The 21663-nt window shown below is 41.4% G+C and overlaps 2 protein-coding genes across 2 annotated transcripts; one reads left to right on the top strand and one right to left on the bottom strand.

Annotated features, from left to right (window-relative positions):
* The first annotated feature begins 246 nt into the window (after positions 1 to 246).
* On the top strand, positions 247 to 12523 carry myo1ca (myosin Ic, paralog a). Its single transcript, XM_070983137.1, has 32 exons — positions 247 to 804; positions 3563 to 3721; positions 3811 to 3926; positions 4581 to 4779; positions 5001 to 5081; positions 5252 to 5431; positions 5513 to 5611; positions 6226 to 6339; positions 6432 to 6503; positions 6597 to 6716; positions 6822 to 6904; positions 6998 to 7103; positions 7205 to 7285; positions 7369 to 7460; positions 7564 to 7658; positions 7823 to 7869; positions 8009 to 8089; positions 8307 to 8412; positions 8999 to 9116; positions 9225 to 9338; positions 9482 to 9558; positions 9738 to 9806; positions 10231 to 10315; positions 10418 to 10577; positions 10674 to 10757; positions 10852 to 10945; positions 11038 to 11093; positions 11190 to 11325; positions 11497 to 11567; positions 11649 to 11746; positions 11848 to 11947; positions 12061 to 12523. Exons 1-32 carry the CDS (start codon positions 787 to 789, stop codon positions 12085 to 12087), a joined length of 3138 nt encoding a protein of 1045 aa, XP_070839238.1. The 5' UTR covers positions 247 to 786; the 3' UTR covers positions 12088 to 12523.
* A 185-nt stretch (positions 12524 to 12708) lies between these two features.
* On the bottom strand, positions 12709 to 14069 carry LOC139345034 (uncharacterized). Its single transcript, XM_070983483.1, has 4 exons — positions 13884 to 14069; positions 13660 to 13761; positions 13162 to 13347; positions 12709 to 13050 (listed from the first exon to the last, which is right to left on the bottom strand). Exons 1-4 carry the CDS (start codon positions 14067 to 14069, stop codon positions 12829 to 12831), a joined length of 696 nt encoding a protein of 231 aa, XP_070839584.1. The 3' UTR covers positions 12709 to 12828.
* Positions 14070 to 21663: the final 7594 nt, after the last annotated feature.

The raw sequence follows: 21663 nt of genomic DNA, 5'->3' as shown, positions 1-21663 counted from the left end.
AGTGGTATTATGATGTAAGTTATTTCATCAACAGTGGCAGACAGCCACGAGGAGCCACACAGTCTTGCTGGTGAAACACCCCCCATAACTCACATCCCATGTGAATCTGTCTCAGCTTGTGGGAGAAAAGGGTGGGAGCAAGCTGAACAGGGAGGGAAGGAAAGAAAGAATGTACTGAGATCTCATCATGTGATATCTGTTTTTTTCTTCCCCTCTTTTATATAGCTGCACAGTGATTACAAGTTTGTAGTTTGGGGCTCTTAGCAATTTTTTCCAGACCCTTTCAGCTCTCTGTTTCTCTGGCTCTTTTTTCTTGCATGATCCAATAGCTTACTTTCCCTTGACGTGTTTTTTTTTTTTTTTTTTTTGTCCAGTTGTGTGACGTGTGAAAGGAGTTCCTGCCCTTGTTTCATGCAGCATAGTTTAGTGGGAAGGAGCGAGGGACTCACAGAGAGGCGTACATAAACTTGACCTGTCAAAGGGAAGATGAATTGAAGGTATAAACAAGAGAGGCTGTTGGTGTTTTGGACTGAGTGTATGTTTTGTCCTCACAGGGGACTAAGACGAGGAAGAGAGAAGACGAGGAGAAAGAGACTAAAGCTGAGAAAAGAGACTGAAAGTGACTTACGTGGAGGGAGAAAGAAGAGGATAAGTTACCCAATTCTGTCGCTCGGAGGCATAGGTGGATGAAAAGTTACAGTTGAAGAGTGTTTGACACGGGAGGAGGAGCACCACCCTTCGGGGGGGACCACCAGTTCAGCCTTCTTCCAGCAATAACAGGACAGGATGAGGTACCAAGGCAGGGTAAGATCCTGACTACTATGATGCTCCTTGTTGTGTTTTCATGTTTAAATGCTGCACGCTGACTGGGATGTGTGTGTGTGTGTGTGTGTGTGTGTGTGTGTGTGTGTGTGTGTGTGCGCGCGCGCGCGTGTATGCATGTGCGTGTGTGTATGTGTGCATGCATGCGTGTGTGCGTGTGCGAATTATCTGTTCTTACAAAGTGAAGCACAAGATAGGTTCCACCAATTTACTGTGTTCACTCATGGAGGGAAAAGCAAAACAGAACAATGAGTCACTTGGAGATTTTTTTTGTGTATGAGTCAGTGTGTATTTTGGTTTTTGTATAAGCTTTAACCCAAGCAGTCCAGAGGATGAACTTGGTATTTTTCCACCATATCCATTACTGGCACATTAGGGGTAGAGAGCCAGCTGTGGTACCGGAGCAGCTCGTCCTGGGACAGAGTGGTGGGGCATGCCTTATAAGGAAGACAGTCCGAATGTAGTCGGCCCAGCAGAGCTTAGTCATGGGGCCAGGAGCCAAGTCGCAATGTTGAGTTAGCCTCCTCACTGGTTGTCACTGCTGCTGCACCTACAAACCTGCAGCTTTTACTAAAGTTCCCTGGTACTCAGTGTCAAATCCCCCATAAAGCACTCAAGCACTCCTGGGAGCCTATCAGTTAAGATTAGACTCTCTCTGCTATAACAACCAAGCATGAGGTCAGTTCACTGAAAACAAAGCTGCAAGGATTACCTTGTATTGTGCTTATATCTCTGTCCCCGACCTGTAGCTCTCAAGGTATCACAGCCACAGTGTGTCCATAAAAATGATTTGCTCTACCACAGCAGTAGCAGTGTCTCTATGTTTTGGAAGCAAGGAAGTGTTTTGGATGAGGCTTCACATGATTAAAAGACCCCCCCCCCCCCACATATTATGGTGATAAAATAAAGTTAAAAAAATATGGAACTCATGACTGCTGAGAGATAGCTCCTTGAAAACAATGTTCGCTGTGTTTTTGAGTTTGTGTTTTGTTGCCTGGGAAGTCCAATGTTCTAGTGTCCGTGTAATGCTGTCTAGAAAAAAATCAAGTCAGCATAACAAGACTGTTACACAATTGTGGATGTTTAGTAGACACTGTCAGCACAGCAGCTACTATACATCTTAATAAAATCGCAGTTGAACCAAAAAAGGGTATGAGATCTGAGAAAGGTGGAATGAGATTCACGCCAAAGGAGTCTGTTCAGAGCCAGGTAGTGCTGGTCACTGTCACATGATATGTAATTATCTGCAGCCACACTCACCAATAAAATTCAGACTAAAGCAAGTAATATTCTTGAGCAATTGGCCACAACTGCACCTTCATGGGATGCCCCACAATCTAAAGCTGTTTAAGGATAATTGTTAGTCTGCACTGCGAATTATTCCACTTTTGCTGAGCATGAATAAAAGTGCTAATTTCTTGTTGACCAGGCATACCAAAGCACATATCCTCACTGCTGGATACAAAAGCATGCACAGCTGCTGACACCGACATAGAAACACGAAGCAGCATCCACTGAATGCCTGTCCTTAACCTGACCTTAACATTCCTTAGTTGTATCCTTTGGAAAATCTGACTGTGAACTGTAATTACTATCTGTAGGAAGCCCACCTGCAGGAGCGGGAGAACAATACTCCAAGGTGAAACAGAGGGGAGGGGGCTGCAGTGGAAGCATCCAGTGACTTTCCTTTGCTCTCACTTCTTGGCTATCTTCCACTGTTGTCCTCTTGTTTTTTTAAGGATTTTCCTGCATCCAGTGTTCAGAGATAATGACCTTTTACCGGCACTAACCAGCCAAATGAGACCCTTGAGAGGCTCTTGCATTCAAGAAAAACAGAAGTCCTGTGGAAGTCTAGCCCCTTTGTTCCACTTTCTGCTTGTTTTTTTTTTTTTTTATGAATGTGTAAAAAGAAACAGCAAGGCGTCACTCATAAATGGATCTGTGATACTGAAGATAGAGTGCAGCTGGTTTGGCTCAGATGTAGTGCATTAATTACACACTTTTTGGATATTTACCATCAGTAAGTATTGACTGCTGACATTTTTATCTCTTTGTTTGTATGTGCACATGCCTGTGCATGTGGTTGTATGTGTAATATGTTACTTCAGGGCATATCTCACACTTTCACTCTGCTGGTAATTATTCCCTGTCTGCACTGTGATGTTTGCCATCACAGTGGGGTTGACATGTACACACACTTTCCCAGTGACATTAGTTAAATCCTGTCTGGTGATATCGAGCTGTTGTGTACTGTACATACATCATAATGCACTCACTATTGCATAATAGTAGAGTCGATCTTGTCTTCTGTTTATCATTTGGATTCCTTAAATGTCTTCATTGTTTAAGCTTGGCAAGTCTCGATGGGACTGTTCCTTCTTGGTGTGTTTACACAGTTGTTTTGGTGATGTGGTCGGGAAGTCTCGAGTCATTTGTCCTAATATTTTGAAGATCTTTAGAAAAAACGTATTGTCTGTCTTCATAAATGGATTATATCTCGTGATATAATGGGACAGTTATTGTCATACTGAGAACCAGATGTTAATGCTTTCGTAACTGGGTGAATGTAGCATGCCTCAAATGAAGTGGGAATAGATCTTTTGCGCCCCTTGCTGGTTTACAGGTGTACTTACATCTATTTGAAAGTTGTCAGAACAGAAAGCTTTTCTCTGCACAACTGTGGAAGGTGCTTCATTTCTGTGCCTCTCTGTTATCTTCCTCCTACTCTTTCTTTCTGCAGGAGGTGGATATTGAGGGAAGAGTGCGCCTGGTGATGGAGAGTGCCCTGACTGCCCGGGACAGGGTCGGGGTGCAGGACTTTGTCTTGCTGGAAAACTTCAACAGCGAGGCAGCCTTCATAGAGAACCTCCGCAGACGCTTCAGAGAAAACCTCATCTATGTAATGAAGCCAATTTTCTTCATATGTTCCACAACATTTCAGTTGGTGTGCTGAAACATACTTGAATGTGTTCTAATGTTTTGGCTCAGACGTATATTGGCTCCGTGTTGGTGTCAGTGAACCCTTACAAAGAGCTGCAGATTTACTCCAAGCCGCAGATGGAACGTTACAGAGGGGTCAGCTTCTATGAGATATCGCCTCACATGTGAGTCACTTCATCCTCAGACATTCCTTCCACCACACTCCTCTAGTGTCCACTGCCTGGCTAATGATCATATGGCATGAGAACCGTATATTACTTAATTGGTTCTCAGTGATTAAACAGGATTTATTGAGGCACGGTGCGTCTGGGTATGTGTGTACCATATGCTTTAAAATGGAAACCTCCACACAGGTTTTCTATAGCACAATAAATATACAGTAAAATGGTACATAACTTCATGGCTGCAAAAATTATTTTTATTATCCATTCATCTTCTGACTTTTTTGCCAATACTAATTGCGTCTGATCTGCCTACCTCAAAACTCTCAGTAGAACTCTAACAGCTCTATGTGTGGACTGCCTCATCATGAAATAGAATATTTAATCACAAAAAAACTGTTTCACCTGCTTTATGTATAGTGACAGACTGGCTAATTTTATGAATTCTTATGATTTGTGGGGATATGTCATTTTTTAACACTGACAAATAAATCAGACAATAAGAAGAATGCAAACAACTGACTTTACAGTTGAACTATCATAATAGAAAAAATCCACTTCCCATTGCTTCTGTTAGACTGAAGCGTCTTTGTTCCACCACCACGTTTCAGCTGTAGGTAGTTCTGTAGTTGAAGCTGCCTTTGTGTTTTCCCTCAGCTACGCCTTGTCAGACAACACTTACCGAGCCATGCGGACAGAGAGGAAGGACCAGTGTATTCTCATATCGGGTGAGAGTGGAGCAGGTAAAACAGAGGCCTCCAAGAAGATCCTCCTCTACTACGCTGTCACCTGTCCCGCTAATCATCACATGGCTACCCTCGGTGACCGCTTACTGCAGTCTAACCCTGTTCTGGAGGTATTTCACTGTTGGCATTTCAAACTGAATGGCCACTATCACATGTTTATTTGTCTTTCGCAATATATGATATCTGCTTGACCAGAGAAATCGGAATTATCTCTTCACATTTGCATCTTATAAATATGTTTTGATGCTTTTCCTGTTTGACTTTGTTGTTCTATTGTTGCTCTTGATTTCATTTCCTCCCTCTAATTTCCTGGCTGTTTTCCTTTGTGCAGGCATTTGGCAACGCCAAGACACTAAGGAATGACAACTCCAGCCGCTTTGGAAAATACATGGATGTCCAGTTTGACTTTAGGGTAGACACTTCCTCTTTGGCTTTCTAACTCTTTCTAGTAACCATATGTGCTTACACCATACTGATAACAGCAGTTAGTTTAGTTATGTCATTGACATAGAAACTCAAAGTGCTGATCCTGCTTTTCAACAGTCACTGTCTGCTTACTCCATTGTGTGTAACTTCTCCTAGGGGGCGCCAGTGGGCGGTCACATCCTGAACTACCTGCTGGAGAAATCACGTGTAGTACACCAGAACCACGGAGAGAGGAACTTCCACATCTTCTATCAGCTTCTGGATGGAGGAGATGATGACTTGCTTAACACACTGGACCTGGAAAGAAACCCTCAGAGCTACCACTATCTGGTCAAGGTGTGTGTGGTGCAGATGTTAAACTGAGGTTTATGCAATAAAACCATCAGCTGCTGTGTAATATTTAATTGTCATCTTCAGGGCAACTGTCCCAGACTGAGCTCCGTCAGCGACAAGAATAATTGGAAAGTTGTGATGAAGGCCCTGTCTGTTATTGGATTCACGGAGGAAGAAGTGCAGGTCAGAAACAATAGCAGAATTGAATGATTTCACTGGATGTTGGAAACATCATTACTGTTGTGTTTGTCACTCATGTTATCTGGTTTACCACATTTGCCACATTAAAGTGGAACTCTTTAAATGGCAGAGTCATGGGAGTGGATCCAAGATGAACAATGTTCTTTCAGTTTCTATCATACTGGGAATGTTGTATTCCACCATGAATATGCCCACTGTTTGTTATCCTACTTTCTTACACTGGCCAAACATCACATTTCTTATCATCATGAATGCATTGAGAACAACTACACAAAATAGTGTTTCAAGTTTACACTACAGTGCAATTTATAGTGCAATCCAAACAACATTTTTGTGTCCTTTAGGCTCAGCAATTTTATAGGAAGTTTTGAATCCGACATTGTTTACATCAACTTCCAACCTCAAGCATTTGTGATGACCATTTAATATTAGTGGTATTTTGAAAACTTTTTCACTTAAAAAGAACAATATCTTTAGTCCTGAGTGTATATTAATGATATTCTCAATGACTGTCCAAACATTTATTTAGTTGAAAGAACAGACGGAGCATCTGCGAGGTTGTTGTTGTTAACTGTTTTTCCCGTGCCTGACCTCAGAAATTGCTGAATATCATCGCCAGTGTTCTTCATCTGGGGAATACTCAGTTTGGAGAAGGGGAGGAAGGAGACACTTTCATCACCACTGAGACTGAGATGAGCAATCTTACAAAGGTCAGAACAGTCCCACTAGTATCGTCAGATGTTCAAATATGCACAAAAACACGCAAGAAGGCATAGCTGAGAGCAGATGTGTTGTTTTCCAGCTGCTGGGTGTTGATGGCTCAGCCCTCAGGGAGGCACTCACTCACAAGAAACTCACTGCCAAAGGAGAGGAGGTGACGTTCTTTTTGTCCTTGTTCCTCATGTTTTCGGCAGCTTGGTGCGTATCGTGCGATTTTAAAATTTTGTGTCATTCCTGTGCGTTTCAGATGATCAGCCCGCTGAATTTTGAGCAGGCGGTGTCTGCCCGTGATGCCTTAGCCAAGGCTGTGTACGGTCGGACCTTCACTTGGCTGGTGGAGAAGATCAATCAGTCACTGGCTCTGAAGGTGCAGATACACTTCTGATAACAACTCAGAGACAGCAGTTGAAACTCCATCAACATACTGTGTTTTACTATTTATAGCATACTATATATTTTATATGTCATACAGGATGAGCTCTACCACAGCAGTAAGGGCTCCTCTGTTATAGGGCTTCTAGATATCTATGGCTTTGAAGTCCTACAGCACAATAGGTGAGAGTTGTGTCAATTTCCCTTTTCCCTGTCACATCATAATCTGCTTCTCAGCACGTGCATTTGATCTCATTTCCCTTATTTTGACCACAGTTTTGAGCAGTTCTGCATCAACTACTGCAATGAGAAGCTCCAGCAACTGTTTATTGAGCTCACCTTGCGATCTGAGCAGGAGGAGTATGAGACAGAGGGAATTGCAGTAAGTTATGTAATATGTAAGTTTCATGTGTATTTATTAATATTTATATTTCCATGCTAACACAACATTATTTTCCCTTAAATGTGTCCCTCTAATATCAGTGGGAGACAGTGCAGTACTTTGACAACAAGATCATCTGTGACCTGATCGAGGAGAAGCACAAAGGCATCATCTCCATTCTGGTGCGCATGACAACTCCTAGTCTACATGTTTGTCTCTGTACATGGTGTTGTCTTATAGTAGGACTTGTTGGTTTTTTTTTCAGGATGAGGAGTGCCTGAGGCCTGGAGAGACCTGCGATGTCTCGTTTTTAGAGAAACTGGAAGACACACTGGGAGGCCATCCCCATTTTGTCACGTAAGCATCATTTGGCTTACAGTAAAAGACTCTTCTAACTACAGCGTCTTCTATCAGCAATCCTATGTATATTTGTACATATGTGTGTGTGTGTGTCTTTCAGTCACAAGTTGGCAAATGGGAAAATTCGCAGGGTGATGAGTAGGGAGGAGTTCAGGCTACTGCATTATGCTGGAGAGGTCAACTACAATGTCAATGGTAAGCTGTGATTTATCACCAGATAAACCCGTTGACTATTTTTACATCTCTGCCTTTAGCATGGGTTAAACGTCATTCCCTTCTAAGAGGCAACATTAATTTCAGAGCATGTCCCACAAACCGCCGATTCCTTAATGACAAACTGCATTATTTGTCTCATTCAGGTTTCCTCGACAAGAACAATGACTCGCTGAACAGAAACCTGAAAGAGGTGAGGATATTGAAAATGGACAAGGTAGAGCCTCACCACGGCCTTTGAAAACCTCTGTGTCTCTTGTCATCGCTGAGCAAAGAGGAAGAGGGGGTCATGCCGTGTTGACATGTGGTTGTGTGGTTTGGTCTCTGTACAGGTCATGTGCCAGTCAGACAACCAGATCCTAAGGCACTGCTTCCGCAGAGAGGAAGTTATAGACCAGAAACGCCCAGAGATGGTGAGAATTATTATAATGGCTCTCTCTCTCTCTCTCTCTCTCTTACAGCTGTTTTTGATGTGGTTTTAAATCAAAGTTTTTCTGTGGTTTATATATAATATATAATAAAAGATTTCCAAACTTATGAATACTTTCCCCCTCTTCCAAAAAAACCAACACATACACACAAATATACATGGAATTTCCCAGAGTTTCATGTTTTTGATTTGTCCTTTAGGCTGCCACTCAGTTTAAAAACAGCCTGATGAAACTCATGGAGATCCTCATGTCTAAAGAGCCATCCTACGTGCGCTGTATCAAACCTAATGATGCCAAGCAACCAGGTACATTTTACATCTCGAACTATGAATTTGTTGTATATTGTAGTAGTCTCCTCAGTTTTCGTTGCCGCCTGTGCTGTAAACTAATTTCCGGCACTCAGTACAACATAATCCCAACACTTGCTTTCTCTTTTTATAGACATGTTCACTAATTAATTCGTTTGTGCTTGATTCTCCTCTGTTGTCCTTTCTCATGGAATTAATGCTGCTGTTAATAAAACTCAGCAATTCCTGCAGATGTTTGACAATAAAAGCCTCCCAGGCAATAAATTCTGCCCTGTAAAGCAGTTTAATGTGATTGAGGAAGTGTTGGGTTTGCATCAGCAACAAATAAGCAAAAAATATATTAAAAACATATAAAAAATGACACATAAAACAAGGAAATTAGAAATAAAGGCTGTTCTCCAATAATATGAAATAAACAAAGGTGTGGTTGTTTTTCATTTGAGGTAAATAAAGGTCTGACTCCCTTCTCAACAGCTTACTGTATATAATGTAATGTGTAGTGTATACTCTAGTGTAGTATGTGTGTCATAAGATTTGCCATGAGTGCATTATTGTCGCCAGTGAATATGATCCCTCCCTGCAGGAAGGTTTGATGAAGTTCTGGTCAGACACCAGGTGAAGTACCTGGGCCTGATGGAAAACCTGAGGGTGAGGAGAGCTGGCTTTGCCTATCGACGTCGCTTCGAAGCCTTCCTGCAGAGGTGACTGACCTTCTCTCTGACTCAGTGACTTGCAGCCTGAGTGACTATTCATTCTGCTCACTCTATGTTCAGCCCTCTGTCTTTATAATTTTACACAAATGGCTTTAGGTATAAACCCCTGTGTCCTGAGACATGGCCCAATTGGCATGGCAGACTCGCAGATGGTGTCTCGACACTGGTCAACCACCTGGGCTACAAAGCAGAAGAGTACAAACTGGGAAGGTAATGTATTGTTGTAGGGAGAGGGAGAGTACTGTATACAGTGCAGGAGGGTTTGGTAATAGCTTAGTGGGTACACAAATTATGGGGCCACCCAGACACAGTGCATAGCTGCAAACAACTAATACTTTGTGTACTTTCTGCAGGTCAAAAATCTTCATCCGTTTCCCCAAAACTCTCTTCAACACTGAAGATGCACTAGAAGCAAAAAAGCCAGACATAGGTAAGTAACAGTGATAAGGACTATAAACATTGTGGTGTCAGAAAATGAGAAAGGAAGCAAATATCTCCCAGTTAAATATTACCTGCGGGGGATAAATCCTACATTGATCTGAGTCAGCAGGACCTCTTGAACACCTCAATGGAAAAGCATAAATCCATTTACTCTTTGTTATGTTCCAGCTTTGACCCTGCAGACATCATGGAGAGGCTACAGGGAGAGAGCCAAGTACCAGCGCATCAGACATGCAGGTCAGAGCGCCTCCCACTGTTAACTCCCTCACAATTTCCTTCCTGTCCGTACAGGACAGTCTGACTGTCCCTAAAACTACTCACAGAAATGATCAGGCTTGATTACGTGCGTCTGTTTTATATTTTAATCATTTTGATGGATTTAAATTTTGGCACTCAAAACTAACTTCAAGTTATTCCTCAGCTGGAGTTTTACTTTCATTTGTATTTGATTTTTTCTATTGTTATATTAGGACCCTCTGCTTTGTTAAATTTATGTACATGCACATAAAAATACCTATATTTGACTTCAGTTCACATTTCCAGCATATCTTTTTTGTCCTAAGCTGCCTCTCTCAGTATGCTAAACTAACCTCAGGATGTTCTCTTTGGCTAGGTATTAAACTTGGTGTTAATATATGCATGTATGCGTATGTATGTGTAGTGATAGTGATCCAGTCTGCGTGGCGAGGGATGAAAGCACGCAGGAGGGCTAAGAAACGTCGACAGGCTGCTGACTTGATACGCAGGTGCTGGATTTATGCTTTGTTACAGTTTATTTCTCATGTATTTTTACCCGTGCGTTTTGCATGTAAAGTAAATTTCCTTCCTTGTATGTGTCTTATTTTCAGATTCATAAAAGGCTTCATCTACCGCCAAGAGGAATACTGCCCTGAGAATGAGTATTTCCTGGACCATGTGCGCTACTCCTTCCTCAAAAATCTATGCAAAAACCTGCCCAAGAACGTTTTGGACAAAAACTGGCCAACACCTCCTCCCTCTCTCGTTGAGGTACAAGCAGCCCGCAAATGAAAGAATGAATACAAATAAGAGTCTGTAAAGATATTAATGCAGCTTCTACACTGTCAACTCCATGACGCCCTACAGGCCTCTGAGCACCTGCAAAGGCTGCACTTGAGAAACATGGTCATGAAGTATTGCAGGAGGGTCCAGCCTGAGTGGAAGAAGCAGGTACTCACTATAGAAAGCATGACCTTACTTGCTTAAAAATAATAATAGTAAGTGTGCTAAGTTTTCATCTTGCATGATTTTTTCTTTGCTCTAGATGATGCAGAAGGTTGTAGCCAGTGAGATCTTCAAGAATCAGAAAGACAGCTACCCTCAGAGTGTGGGAAGGCTGTTTTTGGACTCCAGACTGGGTACATGTTGATTCTTTACCTCTTAAGAGCATACGGAAGGTGCACCAAAAAACACAAAATATTTACAAAGGTGTTCCTATTGCTTTCTATAGAACGTGAGCAAATCAGTCTCAAAGTGGTCCAGACCCTCGGCAATGACAAAGTGCAGGTGGGATTGACTTTTTTTCCTCTGTGACCATGATAATGAAAGTGCTACATAACCTCTCAGCTGCCTCACAGTAATGTGTCTCCTTGTGCTTCTCAGTACGGTGTTTCGGTCATCAAGTACGACAGGAAGGGCTTCAAGCCTCGCCCTCGCCAGCTGCTCCTCACGACCAACTTTGCTGTGCTGGTGGACAGGACCAAGATCAAACAGAGGATTGACTACACAGCTCTGAGAGGTGAGACTGAGGAGTGTATTGTGTTAAGATATTTAGTAATGTCCTTGAATCCATAATCACTGCCGAGCTCATGTTCATTTCTTTTGTATTTTCATTGCTGAGGGGTCTTTACTGTTGTGACAGTTGTCCAATTAAGTGTTAGTTAGTTCAGTGAGTCTCTCTCTTAAACAGGTATCTCTGTGAGCTCTCTCAGCGATGGGATGCTCGTGGTGCACATGCCCAGTGAGGACAATAAGCAGAAGGTACGGTTAGACTCAGCAGTCATCTCTGTTTAGTAGTGTGCAACCATGCAACCACTTTAAAGGCAGCTGTGTCTCCCTCAGGGTGACGTGGTGCTGCACTGCAGCCATGTGATTGAGCTGGTGACAAAACTAGCCATGATGGCCAGCAAAGTCAACTACGTCAACATCAGCCCGGGCAGGTAAGGACTGTCCTCCTGCTTCTCTATGGTGTTTGTTGCCAACCCATCAGTACTCATCTCCCTGTCCTGTCTGTATTTATTACCTCATGTGTGGCGTGCAGTATTAGGTTTGCTGTGGCTCGAGGCAAGGAGGGAATCATTGATTTCATCAGGGGGTCAGAGCTAAAGGTGGCCAAAGGCAAGCGAGGACATCTGCTAGTGGTGAGTCAGCGGCTGTTCTGCTGTCATGTGTGGAGCCTGCAGGGAGGAAGGGGTTTTTTAATATTAAAACACTTCGGCCAGCTGACTGTGTTCAATCTGATTTCACTCTGCAGACTGCCCCTCGGATCAACACCACATGAAGAAACAGAAAACAGCATCCGGACGAACAATAATCCTTTCAGCTAACTGGAGGATTGCCACTCATAAGTTGTTATTTGTTAGATTGCAGCCGGCAGGATGATGCCACAAGCACATTCAACTTACTTAACAGAAGGAAGATCCCTTTTTAATTCACACACATCATCATTATTACGAGAATGTTGTCAATGTTGCAATAATTACTGCTATTTTTTTTTTTTTTTTAAGATTAGAAAATCATAACATGAAGTCCTCACTGTTCCAAATGCTTCATCTCTTTATTGTCAGTCATACAAACCTTACACCAATATATTTAAATATATCAAATATAAAATGTCTTCTAATGTAAAACACATTATCTCTATATTGTAAGAGAAATAAAACCAACTACTTTGAAATAAATAGCATGTAATAAATATATTAATAAATAGTAAACGTATCTTTGGAAAGTCCCATAGATTAAGGGCTTGGGGGAGAAACAGGATGTTGGGAACTGTTCTCTCTGCTCTGGCAGCTCATTGCTAACTTGCAGTTAGAGGTAAGACAGAAACTCTGGGAAATACCCAAGAAAGCCCATAAATATACAGTAAATATCATGTAAAAGAAAAAAAAAAACAGCTTGAATGAGGGCTCCAAGTCAAGTATTGACAACTTTTAACTATAATTCCAATTTTCTGTTCGGTGCTGCTTGTCAGTTCAGCCTTTTTCTTCCTGTTGCCTGTTTGTGTGCATGTGCGTGTCGTCTAGGCGCCAGCGTTCTTTTTCGCTGCTGACTCATGCACGTTTTTTGAAGCCAGCAGGAGGAAGTCTCTTGCCAGCTTGGTGAGGTAAAGGTCTAGATCCCTCAGAATGATGTAACCCTCCACGCGGCTGTCCCACACCGTTTTAGAGCTTGTTTCTGGGTTTGAGGCCACCCGTGCCGGAGCAGAGGTTGGTGTCATCGAAGACCTCTGCATGTAGCTCATCTGGAGAAGAAAGCAAAACAATTTTTTATCAGACCTTGGTGTCACTTCCTCCAACGTCTTCACTAAAAAGAGAACAAAATGTGGGTGGATTTCAGTAAAAACACTGGATACCTGATTGCTGACTTGGCTCATCAGGTCCCTCAGGTCCAGTTGAATGTATTTGATGCTCTGAGGTAAACTGACCGCCTGTCCCACCATCTGCTCTTTCTCCTCCTTCTCCAGCTGCTTTCTCTTCCACTCCAGCATATTCCAGTAGGCTTGCATGTCCCAGAAAGCAGCATGCAGTCGTTCCGAGTCCTGAGCGCACAACAACAGACAACCACATGATTACATAATCACGAAGTTGCAACAACCCCCTTTCTGTGCTTGAAGTTCTAAAAGGGGAATTCCACTCAAATTTTTACAAGTTTTACATTCTGCAAGAACAGACTTTCTGACGATGTCATCAGGTTTTGTTTTAGAATCCCAGAATAGGAAAAAAAAAAAAGGATTTTGAAAAATCAAAACAATGGAAGAAATTCTCAGAAAAGTTTGAGACTGCTTTTGGCACAACAACAAGCAGACTGGTTTTCCACGGGGCTGTTTTGAAACACTCAAGCAGATACTAACCGTCAGCTTTAGCCAGCTGTAGAAATCTGTGGAAAGTGACGGCAGGTCCTTTAACTGCCGGCTTCTGTCTTCAAAATGCTTATTTCCCAACTGCTGCTCCTTCTGTTAAAGTAAAAAAAACAATTAATGATTTGTCATTAGGGAAAGCTAATGCTGGATGTGCACAGAGCTCACAGCAACAAGCCTGCCAGTCAGGACAGCAGAGAGCAGTTTTCAGGACTCACATATTTCTTCTGCAGCTGCTGGACATGGGTTCGAGTGGACCTGGTGAGACGAAAGGAGTTGTTGTATTTGATCCTCAGGAGGACTGGAGATGGAGCTGAAGAGTCCACACAGTTCAGCATACAGCAAAGGAGGATGAGAGCCTGCCACCAAACAGCCATCTGAAACAGAGACACGACCAGCGCCATGGGTTAGGTATCATCTGTTGTTTAAATCAGCGCGATCCAAATGTTGCTTGGCTGCTTTTCAGCTGTAAACTGGCTAAAATGTATCACTTCTGTTTGCAATACTGTAGAAGAAGATCATAAAAGTTGACCTACAGTATCACTTCCAACACAAACTACAGCATTACAGTCCCAGAGCCTCTTTATGGGAACTAAGCTCTCTATTTCCATACTTGGCCTCTAAAAGGAAGTCCATTAATATTTTGAAAGAAAATCCACCCCACATCCTCCAACACCCACCACAGACATCCCCATACAATCTTATGTAATTCAGTAACGCTACAGTTGGTCTGGTTGCACCAGCAACTCCTTTTAATATATTGTCTCTTGAACACCACATCACTGCTAGCCTGTTGCAAGCGGCCGAGTTAACTTTATCTTTCCCTTCAGGTTCCCTGTCTGTCTAGATTAATCTGTAAATAAGAGAAATCCTCTTTCATTTTAGTCATTTCGTTCAGTTGCATCATGTGTTTTTGTTGCAGCATGGCCTTTCTTGATGAGCCAGCATCTCTGTGATGAAACCATGACAGTGTTCTCTAATGATGTCTCCCAATTGTTGATAACAAAAACCGCACTTCTACACAAGCAGCTGAAAAGTTACTGGAACTGAACTGATTCTGAATACGAGGGCATATCGAGCATACAATAACACCGCAGCTGTTTGACAAGCCTCTGTCTGAAGTTTGACATGGACACAAAGTGTGTCCATGACTTAACAACACAATACTAATTATGCCATAAACACACTGTGCACTCTGTTCATCATGTCTCTACAGTTCCCTGCTGTTTTGATTTTATTTTACATAAACTCACATATCAATTCCAAACGTAAAATACAAATTATAGCTAGAAATGAAAAAAAATCATGTTTCCCAGGATGACACACATACACACACTCAAACCATCAAACTGATGTCTAAAGTTGTATTTTTAAATCGGGCTTACCTTGGAGGAGCAATGAACAGTGAACTCCAGTGAAACAGGAGTGAGATACCTTCATGCTATAGTGAGTACAGTTTATATATTTGTCATGCTCTTGCTTTCGGTTTCTGACAGATCTGGAGTTTTTTCTGTTCTCTCTCTCTCTCTCTCTCTCTCTCTCTCTCTCTCTCTCTCTCTCTCTCTCTCTCTCTCTCTCTCTTTCTTACTCTTTCTCAGCATCTTGTGGTCACCAGTGTGATTCAGGCAGAGATGAGTAAGCTGTTCAATAAGGAACCTAATGTAGCAGAAGGATTTGCTGTAACAAGCACATCTCAGTGTTTTTCTTTCTGTCTTTATTTGCAGGGATTGGGGATTCCAGTAACACTGATTAAATGTCTAGGCTGCCCTAGAATTCATATTATTTAACACATCACCTTTTTACCAGAATATGTCTAATTCTTTATATATACACGGAGCCACTGCTGTATTGCCTGCAGAGTTTCACAGCAAACTACAGGAGGCACAGAAGTTCAGTCTTGATTATGCATCTTAAGGGAATATTTCAGAAGTCTCATGATGCTGATGAGTAATTACTGACAGTTTCAGTCAATCTCACAAAAACAACAGGAAAACACACCAAAAAAGGCCCCATTAATCATGACACTCATCGCTGGACATTAATGTTTTATGAAAATTTCCAATATTAGGCCAATTTCTTTTCCTCTGTACTTCGCTGTCTCCATTCACATCTGTTTCAACCCATTTGTTTTAGCCTCCTTACTTAATTCTCAGTATGATTAAGGGTTATATGAGCTTGAAAGTGTATAGGACAGACCTTTTGTCAGCTTAATAGACACTTCGATTTGAGTGCTTGTCCTGACTTTGTCTAAATCTCATTTCACTGGAACTTGGTTCTAAAATTCTTAATTGACAATAACTTATGTTTTGAATGTGTTGCCTTACATAAAGCATTTGCAACTTGTTTCTTAAAATGTTCTATTCAAATAAAGATAAAGATGACATTATAACTGTTATTATCATTACTGTTGTTGTTTTTAGTGTCATATATGATAGTATGTGTTTCTCTGGGTCTGGAGCAAACAAAAGTTGAGAGGTTCCTGAGGTGTCATTGTTGCTCAAGGAAGATGGACATCCTGAACACCTTGTCATAACTTCTACCTGCCATTCATTTGACAGTAGGTTTCCATTCGGCCTTCGGTCACATCTCTAGGCTGAGCCTTTTTTTTGTGTGTGTGTGTAATCCTATCACGTTCTTTCAAAGTATTCTTGGTAGCATAATTGAAAGTGTATTTCTGGTTTTCCTTGTGGCTTAGGGAACAGCTCTCGCTTCCAAGAATTGCGCAACCATGAAGGGGTTGATCATTCTTTGGAGGTAAATTCCCAAGCAGATATAAGTCCACTGCGTACAACATGGGAAGTCACCCAACATTCAAAGGAATTACAACTGGGGAATATTCTGTTATCACATTGAAAATTAAAAACTGTACTGTGTTGATTAAAGCTTAGCTGTATTGATCAGTGAATTCAAAATAAAGTAGCTGAAAATGGGTCCTGCTCAGATGTGACTATCAGAATACTGGGCTGCTGATGCTCTTATGCCTCTTATCTGAGGCAGGGCTTTATTTGATGCTAGAGTCTGTGACTGACTCTAAATGGGTTCAGACACTGTCAGAATGAAGGCCTAAAAACTAACTAGCTGTTGTATAAAACATGTGAAAGTATACTAAATATGATTTAATGACCACAGCAGCTGTAAAATGCTGCTCGTCAACACTTCTACATGAACAGAACTAACAAAATGATTATAACTGCAATGTGTCAACACAAAAAGTGCTTTTCAAAAAAATTTTTGTTGCATTGTTTTTTCGTCTGTGGAGGATTCTTCATAGATTTCTTTTCATCAGGCATCAGTGAGAGGTAAAATGAGCAGTGTATTCTGTGGTTACCCTTAAATTTAATGACACATTTCTCAGTCAGTCAAGCCAGTTTTTGGAGTTAAAAGCTAAGAGTTTATGGTACATAAGGTTCAGGGTGCAAAACCAGGAGCGTTACTATGAAAGGTACGACATTAAACACATATCTCACAGTGGTGTCATTAAAAGTCTCACACTGTGGCTTTCCTTGTCTCCACATGCGCCAAGGCAGGGATGAAATCTGTGAAAATTCCTTTGAGATAAGCAATTAGTTTCAAAATATCCAAAAATCGAAATAAAATTCCTCCTCAATAGAAATACTAAACAGTTGCTTGTTTCAACCTACCTCTCTGTGGTGTAATGGTTTCACTTTGCATACCAGTGCCGGGGTTTTGCTCGACAACAGGAAAGTCTAGGCAGTTTCTTCGTACGGCACTTATGCAAAGCTGAGGCCATAGGTTGTTAGTGTGAGTGCTCAGGAGGGTTCAAAGCTCACTCTGCAACTATAAACTGTAAATAGTACAGTCTCTGATTTATATTTTATCACTTTCTGACTGTAGTTAACCTATCCTGTAACCCCCGAGATTTATGATCCTATTCATTCAGTGAATGTCCATCACATGCTGCTTTTTGATGATGGATACAGTATTCAAGTCTATGTTAGAATCATTGTCCAAAAAAGTATTTTCCCCAAAGTTTAGAATCAAGTTTCTTTTGAACAGCCATGCTGTGAAAGAACAAGCGCATGCCACATATATATATAAAGGCTTTCTTAGCATGTAATAGACCCACCGATCCACTTCAGGATACCGTGTCATTGTCACATTTATGAATGATGTATTATTTCCCAAGTGAATATTCCAGTGTCCACGCTAATGCTTATGATGCCATCTCATGTACCACTGCAAGCCAGGCCTTCTCCAGGTTGTGGGCTGCTATTGATGACCCCCAGGCCTCTTTCACTAACGTAACTGAGCTTGTTTAATAGCAATCCACTATCTACACTAGATTATAGAGATACCCTGTATGCTATATGCTCTCACTCCTTACTGTGAGTTATGTGAAATAGTGCCACGGGCATCATTCAGAAACTTGTGTTTTCATTTATGGGACCTTGAATGTCAAGAAAGTAAACATCCTTAGTTGAGTTCAAAGTGAAAAGCCATGAAATCAGCTCACAGGATGGGCTAGTTTTAAAAACTGCTTGTACCAACTGGGCAAAAACCAGTTTCCAGTACTAAGCACCTCACTACCATAATGAGGCAATACAAACTGCAATTAGAGGCACTCATTCCTCCAAGGGACTACTGATAATCTGATTATGTTTCTGAGTCATTGAGAGAGAGAGAGAGAGAGAGAGAGAGAGAGAGAGAGAGAGAGAGAGAGAGTGTGTGTGTGTGTGTGTGTGTGTGTGTGTGTGTGTGTGTGTGTGTGTGTGTGTGTGTGTGGACATGTATTACTCACAATGCAGGGATGTATATCTGTTAGCGCAGTCACATTGTGGGGACTTTCCTTCTTTAAGGGGACGAAACACAAATTATTAAATTTCATGGAGAAGACTTGAGTTAAGGCTAGGGTTAAGTTAAGTTTAAGTTTGGTTTAAGGTTATGGTTAAGGTAAGTCTCCAGGATATGAATATAAGTCTATATGATGTCCAGAAGTGATGCAAACATGACTGTGTGACATTTTCTTTCAGGCCTCACCTGTAAAAGAGATTTTGATCTCACTGAGACTTCCGGAATAAATAAACCTAAACCGACAAATGAAGTTCAGGTTGATGATGTGATGTTTCCATTACTAGTCATTTAATGTACACAACACAACAAAAAACTACTAAAATATATACAGGAGGCCACATCTATGCAAACTCTACATGAGGAAATACAATCATTATGAGATAATAAGCTGAGGGTTAGCGGGTGAGTCACAGTTCAACCAACTAACTGAGCTGACTTCCTCTCAGAGAAAGAAACTGCTTCGCTCCTCTTTAACTGTCATAATGTGGTCACATACAAGGAGAAGGGCTTCCCTCGTTTTCATAACCTCCTCCCCCATATTCCCTTCATACAGTGATGTTGAATTTCCCTTGTGACAATTTACTCTCATCCTATTTTCAGGCTTATTCCTTTGTGGTTTTAGTTTTGTTCTTCATTTCCTTCCCATTTTCAGACTTCAATAAACAGCATCTTTTGCTACACTAAAGTCCAGTTCTCTTATTCCGCTTACAGTAAATCCAGTCTGTTTGAATCACGTGTTTATGACTAAAACTGGTCTCAGCCTTTTACAGAGGGTACTTTCATATGTAAGCATTTAAGTCTAAAAAGAACAAGCAGCAATAAACATTTATTATCTGTCACAGGCTGCATCCATGCCCGACCACAGTACTTAACTCTTAACCATATCATCACTGAACGTGAGCCTTGATTGTCCCCCACCATCATTCCCCCTTGACCTCCTCTTTCCATATGACAGTCTGGAAGGTGCTTTGAAAGCATGGGGACAGGCAGAGACAAACATTGCTCAGAGACATCTGAGGACAGCTGCATAATGTCCAAAGGAAAGATCGCCTTGAAAACTCTGTTATTGGGTCACCACCAGCTGAGATAGGGGCTCATTTGTTTAGACAGCTTGATGTTTGAAGCACAGCATCCCTGCTCTTTTTTTATGCAACACTTGTTGAGTGAATCGCTCTTTATCCCTATAAAAGCAGGAGTAACTTCACTGAACACTAGATGCACTTTGATACCTGCCATCATACAAAGACTATTAAGATATAATCTTTCGTTTTTTGCCAATGCAAAGTCAATAAAATCCTACTGCTGATTAATGATGCGTCACAAATATATGAAATATTTGAGAAAGGGTTCAATTCTAAATAAATGTCTGTCTTCCATCAGTGTGTTTGCTTGTTCATGTCAGTTAAATCAAAAATAGCACACGTTGACTGAAATGCTCTTACAGATATGTGAAATGCTAAGTGTGAAAAGTCAACCATACTGCAGAGGATTCACATTAAAATTAGCATTCAGCATATTAACAATCACATGGGGCGTTTGGTGACTAAGACCCTTCCTACATACCCGCTTCAATATAGAGGATCCAAAATAAAAGTTTGATTCTACTCAGGGCTTTGTTGCATGTCATACAGCCACTTCACTCCCAGGATTTCTGTTTTTTTAAAGAGCACTTTCGCAGAAACCAGTGCCGCTAACGTACAGAAACATTTCAGGAACTGAATGTGCTATGATCACACAAAAAACACACACAAATGTGCTGAAAAATAACTTTTTTTACATTTTACATGTAACGATTAACGCTATGTTTACATTCAAATTAAAACATCACATTCAAAAAGACAAATTTAGTTCACTGGAAACTTTATTTTAGCTTTGTTTTTTTTATAAAGTTGAAACATGTAAACAAATGCAGCCTTTTTCCACTGAAGACCCTTTCACTGGCATAATATGGACCACACAAAATATTGTGTGTATACACACACACACACACACACACACACACACACACACACACACACACACACACACACACACACACACACACACACACACATTAAATTATTATAGTGCTGGGTATTTTGCTTGAAAGAACTGACACAATTGGGACATTTTGATGTGCAGAAGAGGTAAGTACAACTGCACAAGGTGAAGCTGAGACAACAAAACATTTCTGTCCCGGCTCGTGCAGCTGAAGCGGCATAAACAAGCCAGGCTTTCTATTCAGTTTGGATCAGAGTTTGGAATTTCCCCTTGCGGGACAAATAAAGGTATATTGAATTGAAAGGGGTAAGGATGTCCTCCTAATTCACTGGTGGCTAAGACTCTTCATTCGACTGTACAGCTGAATGTGTTAGCTCACCATTGCACTGTGAGATATTATGCACACAGAAATGCTATTCGTTATTAACAAAGTATCAAACACAGAACACACCATAGTATAACACATAGATAAACACATCTAAAACTGATGTTTTTAAGGCAAATCATTCAGGACGGTTTCAGGTGGCAGTTTGAGCAATGACACATTAAATCAAGGCTGATAGGATTTACTTCTGAATTGACTCATTTCTGACAAAGGGAAAATGACATGCAATGCAATCTAATTTTCATTGCAAAATTAAGACCTTGTAGATTTCAATCAATGGCTGTTCTGGTGTCTGGGGGGATCTTTAAGGGTTTTTAGGGACCTGGAGCCATCCTGTATACATACCACCTACAACTAGCTTTGAGTAAAGAGGAAGTGTCTTGTGGGACCTCAGGGCACATGAAAAGTTGGCCCACTGTCATTATGGAACAGAACGCCACTGTCCACAGAAAGGTGTCACTTTCTGACAGTCACAGGCTGCATCCGTGTCCGACCACATATCTTAACCATATCATCACTGTACGTGAGCCTTGATTGCCCCCCATCATCATTCCATAAGACAGTCTGAAAGGTGCTTTGAGAGCATGGGGACAGGCAGGGACAAACATTGCTCAGAGACATCTGAGGACAGCTGCATAATGTCCAAAGAAAAGATCGCCTTGAAAACTCTTTCACTGGGTCACCACCAGCTGAGATAGGGGCTCATTTGTTTAGACAGCTTGATGTTTGAAGCACAGCATCCCTGCTCTTTTTTTATGCAACACTTGTTGAGTGAATCGCTCTTTATCCCTATAAAAGCAGGAGTAACTTCACTGAACACT

This window comes from Chaetodon trifascialis, chromosome 16, assembly GCF_039877785.1.
Source record: "Chaetodon trifascialis isolate fChaTrf1 chromosome 16, fChaTrf1.hap1, whole genome shotgun sequence".
In the NCBI taxonomy this organism is placed as follows: Eukaryota; Metazoa; Chordata; class Actinopteri; order Chaetodontiformes; family Chaetodontidae; genus Chaetodon; species Chaetodon trifascialis.
Note: the sequence above shows the minus strand (reverse complement) of the source record. Positions and strands in the feature narration are given on the sequence as shown.